This window comes from Cebus imitator, unplaced genomic scaffold (assembly GCF_001604975.1).
Source record: "Cebus imitator isolate Cc_AM_T3 unplaced genomic scaffold, Cebus_imitator-1.0 Scaffold312, whole genome shotgun sequence".
Classification (NCBI taxonomy): domain Eukaryota; kingdom Metazoa; phylum Chordata; class Mammalia; order Primates; family Cebidae; genus Cebus; species Cebus imitator.
Genome location: NW_016107627.1, coordinates 21,306 through 29,383, shown reverse-complemented (window position 1 = coordinate 29,383; position 8,078 = coordinate 21,306). Strand labels below are relative to the sequence as shown.

General features: G+C 44.8%; 1 protein-coding gene across 1 annotated transcript in view; it reads left to right on the top strand.

Moving 5' to 3' along the window:
- SLC15A1 (solute carrier family 15 member 1) overlaps positions 1 to 8,078 on the top strand; it is a 64,201-nt gene that overhangs the window by 54,437 nt on the left and 1,686 nt on the right. The window contains exons 19-22 of the mRNA XM_017503518.2: positions 4,746 to 4,853; positions 4,966 to 5,074; positions 5,610 to 5,753; positions 7,603 to 7,710. Coding sequence (XP_017359007.1) covers positions 4,746 to 4,853; positions 4,966 to 5,074; positions 5,610 to 5,753; positions 7,603 to 7,710 — 469 coding nt within the window. The remainder of the gene's footprint in view (positions 1 to 4,745; positions 4,854 to 4,965; positions 5,075 to 5,609; positions 5,754 to 7,602; positions 7,711 to 8,078) is intronic.

Below are 8,078 nucleotides of genomic sequence, written 5' to 3'. Positions count from 1 at the left end.
ATCATATATCTGATAAGGGACTTGTATCCAAAATATATAAAGAATGCATAATTTAATAGTTAAAAAAAAACAAACCTTGCCTTTCAAAATAGGCACAAATCATGCATCTGGTATCTAATAGACAGAATATATAAAGAACTCTCACAACTCAGTACTAAAAAGACAACCCAATTTTTAAAATGGGCACAGAATTTGAATAGATATTTCTTCAAAGAAGATATCCAAATGGCCAACAAGCACATGAAAACATGCTCAAAGTTGTTAGTGTTTAGGGAAATGTGAGTTAAAACCATGATGAGATACCACTGCATACCTTCTAGGTTCTGAGCAAAAAGGTAGACAATGGGCCGGGCATGGTGGCTCACACCTGTGACCCCAGCACTGGGAGGCCAAGTTGGGCGGATCACCTGAGGCCAGGAGTTTGAGATCAGCCTGGCCAACATGGTGAAACTAAAATACACCGTCTCTATTAAAAATACAAAAATTAGCTGGACATGGTAGCAGGCGCCTGTAATCCCAGCTGCTCGGGAGGCTGAGGCAGGAGAATCACTTGAACCTGGAAGGCAGATGTTGCAGTGAGCTGAGACTATGCCATGGCACTCCAGCCTGGGCAACAAGAGTGAAACTCCATCTCAAAAAAAGAAAAAAAAAGATAGACAATAACAAGTGTTGTTAAGGATGTGGTTAAACTGGAAGCCTTGGCTGGGCACAGTGGCTCATGCCTGTAATCCCAGCACTTTGGGAGGCCGAAGCCAGCTGATTGCTTGAACCCAGGAGTTCAAGACCAGCCTGAGCAATATGGCAAAACCCTGTCCCTACCAAAAAATTACAAAAATTAGCCAGGTGTGTTGGTGTGTCCCAGCTACTCGAGAAACATGTGGGAGGATCACCTGAGTCCCGGGAGGTTGAGGCTGCCGTGAGCCATGATGATGCCACTGTACTCCAGCCTGGGCAACAGAGTGAGACTCTGTCTTAAAAAAAAAAAAAAAATTAGAACCCTTATTCACTGCTGGTGGAAATCTAAAATGGTACAGCCACCTTGAAAAACAGTTCTTTGAAATGCTAAACATAGAGTTTTACTATATAACTCAGCAGTTTCACTCCTAAGTATATAACCATGTTGACCAAAATTAAGACTGTTGAGGCAGAAGTAATTTGATTTATTGGAAGCCAAATGTGAGGATCAACCTGGAAAGAGACACCAGCAAAGTAGGGCATGTCCCAGAGTCTACTGAGAGTTGGAAGGCTCTTACAGGAAGGTTTAGGAAGTCTGGGTGTGGTGGCTCACGCCTGTAATCCCAGCACTTTGGGAGGTGGAGGCAGGAGAATCACTTGAGGCCAGGAGTTCGAGACCAACCTGGGCAATAAAACGAAACTCCCTCTCTACAAAAATAAGAATTAAAAAATGAGCCAGGCACTCCTGCAGTCCTAAATACTTAGGAGGCTGAGGTGAGAGGATTGCTTGAACCCAGGAGTTCAAGGCTGCAGTGAGCCATGATTGCACCGCTGCACTCCAGCCTGGGTGACAGAGTGAGGCCCTATCTTAAAAGAGAGAAAAAAAAGGTATTACGAGAAGGAGCCTCCTCAAATTAGAGCTTTCCATTTTCATTGGAGGTTATAATACGGAAGTTAGGATCACTGGATACAGGTGACAGCATACGGGCTAAAATGTTTTGGCACAAGACAATCAGTAAAACACTGTGACTCAGAAGCAAATCAGCGTCCTTTTCAGTATTAGTGAGTTATGTATTAATCAGTACATCAACATGGTAAGATTGGAGAAACTCATGATAAGACTGTTTACTCAGGGACAGGATATAAGCCATGCATTGTGAGACCTTTCCCAGGTGGTTAATTTGGAAGCCTGCCAAATGTGACATGTGAGTTGTCACCCAGAAGAGATGAGAACATGTCCACACAAAAACTTGTGCATTTACGTTCATTGCAACGTTACTCACAATAGACAAAACATGCAAACAAATCCAGTGCCCATCAGCTGAGAATATGTGGTCTATCCATACGATGGAATGTTAGTCATAAAAAGGAATGAAGCACAGATACATGCCACAATATGAACGAATGTGAACGTCAGTATGCTAAGAGAGAAGCTGGTCACAGAGACCTGCACTGAATGACTCCATTGAAATGAAGCGGCAGGCAGAGCCCTAGAGACAGAAAGCAGATGCGAGGCTACCAGAGGTCCGGGGAGGAAAGAGTGGGAATGTTGAGACATGTTCAGATGCGCACATCCTTACCACTGTGTCACAGTTGCCTCCAGCGTTCCGTGCCGAGGCATGTAAAGCCTGCACTGTCTGTGTGTGTGTAAGTGTCCACTATGAAGTTCCCATCACCACAGAGTCACCTCCTGACGCATTTCTCAACAGAACTGGTCCCCATCAAGTGACTCCTGACTGTGTTTTCCTTTTTTTTTTTTTTTGGCGAGACTGAGTCTCGCACTATCACTCAGGCTGAAGTGCGATGGCGCAATCTCAGCTCACTGCAACCTCCGCCCGCCGGGTTCATGCAATTCTCCTGCCTCAGCCTCCTAAGTAGCTAGGATGACAGGCGCACACAACCACACACCCAGCTAATGTTTTGTATTTTTAGTAGAGACAGGGTTTCACTATGTTGGCCAGGCTGGTCTTGAACTCCTGACCTCATGATCCACCCACCTGGGCCTCCCGTAGTGCTGGGATTACAGGTGTGAGCCACCATGCCCAGCCATGTTTTCATTTCTTGTTGCACCAGCCCTAAGACATATGCCAGGCAGCTCGTCATCCTCTAGCCTTAGGGATGGGTTTCATTCTGAGTCTGTGGCTGATAACTTATAAAGCCAGGCCTCAGCCCCAAAGGTCTGCTTCCTAGACTCATACTCTGCCCACCCTCTCTTTCGTGTGGATGATCTTCATCTTTGATAAAAGCAGCTCTTACAGCCTAGAGCAGTGTGAACTCTAGCTAAGCCGCATGTGGATCTGTCTCAGGCTCCATTTTCTATATGAATCTCCTGTCAAATGACACCAAGTAGAAGGCCTCAGGACTTCAGGACCTGAGTTTGATTCATAGAAATTTTCTCCCAGCACCTAGAGTTTGACCAGTATTATTTATTGCCACAGAGCTGATAAATTTGGCCCCCTATTTGAGGGATGGAAAGGTGAACTTGTTCCTTACGCTGCTGAGGTGTACGCTAGTGTGACTTACTGTTCTTTGCACTGGACACTCCGCCATAGGTCTTCACTCAACACGTTTGGTAGGAAAAAAATCAACTGGTCTTGTTTTGGGCAGCACCCGCCTGGTCACTAGGGTTGTAAGAGAGTTCCAGGGCTGTCCGTAGCCTGGAACAGCCATGGAAGGGGTCTGTCATCAGCCATCCGTGCTGTTCCCCCTCCATATGGTCCAAGGCAAACAACTCACATGCTTTTGTATGAAGCATAGCCACATGGGACTTTGTAGAGACAGGAAACCTTGGGCCTGGAAGCCAGTCTTATTGGGTATTCCATTCAAACCTGTATTGTAGCAGGATGCCGACCACTGTCACTCCAGGACCACACAGGCCTCCACCCTCTGAGGGGATTCCTTAAAGCTATCTCTAAGCCAAGTGTAGTGACTCATACCCATAATTCCAGTGCTTTGGGAGGCTGAGGAGGGAGGCTACCTCGAGGCCAAGAGCTTGAGACTGGCCTGGACAACACAGCAAGACCCTCATCTCTACAAAAATAAAAATCAGCCAGGCATGGTGGCACATACCTGTAGTCTCAGCTACTCAGGAGCCTAAGGTGGGAGGATCACTTTAGACCAAGAGTTTGAGGCTGGATTGAACTATCATTGTATCACTGCACTCTAGCTTGGGCAACAGAGCAAGACCTCATCTCTAAAAAAGGCTAAAACAATGTCTCTTGTTACTGGGTTGGCCCCTTTCTTCCTCTCTAATCCCAGGCGCCCTTCCCTACCTGAGGCTCCTAGACGTAGGAAGTAGGCGGGCTTTCCTCCTCAACCCCCAGAGAAAGGGCATGTCTTTCTTTTAGGAACAAGGCAGCATCTGGTTTTGGTCTTTAACTCCTCGAGCTCTAAAGTTTCTGGCTGGGCACGGTGGCTTATACCTGTAATCCCAGCACTTTAAGAGGCTGAGGCAGGTGGATCACCTGAGGTCAGGAGTTCGAAACCAGCCTGGCCAACATGGTGAAACCTTGTCTCTACTAAAAACACAAAAATGAGCTGGGCATGGTGGCACATGCCTGTAATCCCAACTACTCAGGAGGCTGAGGCAGGAGAATTGCTTGAACCCAGAAGGCAGAGGTTGCGGTGAGCCGAGATCCCACCACTGTACTCCAGCCTGGGTGACAGAGCGAGACTCTCTCTCAAAAATAAATAAATAAATAAATAAAGTTTTTGAAGCGAGGAACACAAGGGCATGGCTATCTTCTTGAAGGGAAGAGGCCAGTACCTACTTCAGGCCCTGCTTAATATCCTAACATATTGAACTAGGTTAGATTTACAAAATACTTAGAGTAGTACTTAGCACATATAAACACTCTGTTAAATACATTCTTTTACGTGTGTTCTTATGAGTGGGTGAGCAGGATAAACCTAAGGTTGTTCACTTTCTGTCTTTATTCTCTAGAAATCTTCTGGAAACATCTTAAACTTCCCCAAAATAGGGAGTATTGCTTAACTTCAAGTGCATGCACTGTGACCTAGGATGTATTATTCTGCAGTTCAGTTACAAGACAGATGTTTTTCTGTTTCAGATTTGTAAATACTTATAATGAGCTCATCACCATCACCATGAGTGGGAAAGTTTTTGCAAATATCAGCAGCTATAATGCCAGCAAGTATCAGTTCTTTCCTTCTGGCAGGTAAGTACCCAGACTGAATGCTTCACTCCAAAGTTCAAGGATTTTTCTTTAAAAAATATATTGAAACTTTTAATGCCAAGAATGTTAACCAATATTTTCTCTCTTTTGATAGAAAAGGCTACACAATAAACTCAACAGAGATTCCATCACAGTGTCAAACTAATTTCAATACTCCCTACCTTGAATTCGGAAGTGCTTATACCTATGTAATCCAAAAGAAGGTTAGTAACTCGTTTCTTTGTATCAGAATGTCTGCTCAAACTTGATTGATAGGAAGGCTCCCAAACACTTAGGACACATTGATGATTGAACTAGAGTGATATTAGGATCTGTATTTTAAATGGGCTTAGAATTAATTCACTTGGCTAATTCTTTAACTATTGTTGACTTAATCAATAGAAGGAATCTAAACAGATTGACTTCCCCTGGATGACAGTTTATACTAACCAATGTCTGGTGCTTCCTTGTAGACTATTAACATGGACTTAAGGAACTCATAGTTCAAAGAGAGGGCAGTGTTTTCAAATGACTTCCAACCTACTCTTTTATCTAAAAGGAAAATGCTAGTGAACTTATCTTCAAATCCATCACAAGTGTCAAATGCAGTGTTGCCTTACATTTAAACTGTGTATGTACTTGATAAATCACATGATGTAACCCTACAAGGTCAATCTCAGTTTACCTGTTTGAACAATGTTTATTTTAGAAGTGATCTTAACTTTCATTTCTTCTTCTGCCTTTGCCTTACTGCCTCAGAATGACGGCTGCCCCGAAGTGAAGATGTTTGAAGATATTGCAGCCAACACGGTTAACATGGCTCTGCAAATCCCGCAGTATTTTCTTCTCACCTGTGGCGAAGTGGTCTTCTCTGTCACGGGACTGGAATTCTCCTATTCTCAGGTTTCTTGTTTGTTGCATTTACCACCCATCTGCTGTACCCCTGCTTGCAGAAAATGCTGATAGGACTTAATGTAAATCTGGAATAACTGTGTGTTTTTAGTTTTTAAAAAGTCTAGAAAGCATTATGGTATCTTCCATAGAGTGAGGTCTCTGAAATCACCAAGTGTCGTCTTTACCGAATAAGAATTATTACTGGGCCTGGCGAGGTGGCTCAAGCCTGTAATCCCAGCACTTTGGGAGGCCAAGGTGGTCGGATCACCTGAGGTTGGGAGTTTGAGACCAGCCAGGCCAACATGGAGAAACCCCATCTCTACTAAAAATACAAAATTTTCCAGGCATGCTGGTGCATGCCTGTAATCCCAGCTGCTTGGGAGGCTGAGGCAGGAGAATCACTTGAACCCAGGAGGCGGAGGTTGCAGTAAGCTGAGATCTCACCATTTTAGTCTAGTTTGAGCAACAAGAGTGAAACTCCATCTCAGAAAAGAAAAAAAAAAGAATTATTACCGGCCAGGCACAGTGGCTCATGCCTGTAATCCCAGCACTTTGGGAGGCTGAGGTGGGTAGATCATCTGAGGTCTGGAGTTCAAGACCAGCTTAGCCAACAGGGTGAAACCTCATCTCTACTACAAATGCCAAAAGTAGCCAGGCATGGAGGCGGTGCCTGTAATCTAAGCTACTCTGGAGGCTGAGACAGGAGAATCTCTTGAACCCAGAGGGGCAGAGGTTATAGTGAGCTGAGATCACGCCATTGCACTCTAGCCTGGGCAACAAAAGCAAAACTCTGTCTCAAAAAAAAAAAGAATTATTACTCTGTTCAGCTTTGCAAGAGCATGTGTTCCTATGTGTCTGTAGCCTCACAGTCATACACTAGACATTTAGTGTCCTTATTTATTACTCACTGCTACCAGGGTTATGAAGGTCAGGAGAATCTCCATTCTGAAACAACCAAATGTAACCAGTCATTCATAATACAGCTCAATTACACGTGTGTGTCCTCATGATAGGTTTGGTGGAGATCTCTATAGCTCCCAGTAAACGTACCAAATAAGGTCTAGAGCTTTAAAAATAAAGAACATTAGCTGGGCACGGTAGAGCATGCTTGTGGTCCCAGCTGCTTGGGAGGCTGAGGCAAGAAGATTGCCTAAACCCAGGAGTCCGAGGCAGCAGTGAGCCGTGATGACACTACTCCAACATGGGCAACAAAGCAAGACCCTGTCTCAAAAAAAAAGTTAAAAAGTATTGCTTTTAAGTGTGTTAGTCAGGTTTTATTAACCAAGTTAGAGCTGAATTTTTGAACTGTGTTGTCAAAACTATAGTTACAGGCATATAACCATATGTGCCTCATACCATCCATTTTTATAGTAAAGAGGCCAAGATGAGCTGGAAAATCCCTTTCTGTGATAATCTCACAGTCTCATAAAGGTGATAACTGTGATACAGGTGACAGGTGTTTGAAGAGAGAGTTTGGAGATGTGGCAGGAAAGCCACAGAAGGGCAAGCTGGCAGCCCAGAGAGCAGCCTGTGTTTGAGGGGGGACCGTGCCAGGCTGGGTGGCTTTGCTTGGAAGCTCTCCTGTAGAAACAGGATCAGCTTATCTATAGATGTGTCCATGTAATTAACACATCTTTGCAAGGATGTGGAACGTGAAACACAAGGATTCCTGTCTGCTCGTCTGTGCGTGTTTGGGTGTCTTGTTACCCAAGAGATGATCCTTTTCACATTGAGGCTACCTGATTTTTCAAGTGCATTGTTAGGGTGGCCTGCTTAACGAAATGCTCATTGGTGAGTTGTGTTCTCCTGCTCGGTGGGCGAGACCTAGAGTGGGACTGACTTTGTTTTGCTTCCTCAGGCTCCTTCCAACATGAAGTCCGTGCTTCAGGCGGGATGGCTCCTGACGGTGGCTGTCGGCAACATCATCGTGCTCATCGTGGCGGGGGCCGGCCAGTTCAGCAAACAGGTACGGGTGGGAGAGGAGATTGGCATACCTCTGTCTTCCTGTTCATGGTCATCGTGGTGGCCCTCCCTAGCCATCTGTCTAGTCTGTGTGGTCATCTGGGCTAATGGCTGGATTCAACTGCCAGACCAGCCAGACAGGACTGTTCACAAATAACCTTATGGCAAAGTGTCTGCTGATTCTGCTTGTTTCCACTTGGTGTTAACGCAGCTGGAAATTGACAACCAAAATAGCTGGAATGGATTAACTTGCAGTCGCCCTTATGTGGTTTTCTATCAAGGGAAACATCTCTCCTAGCTTCAGTGAATGCGGCTTAATAGCTGCAAAGCAGACACATGTTACCCTGAAACTTTTTTTTTTTTTTTTTTTTT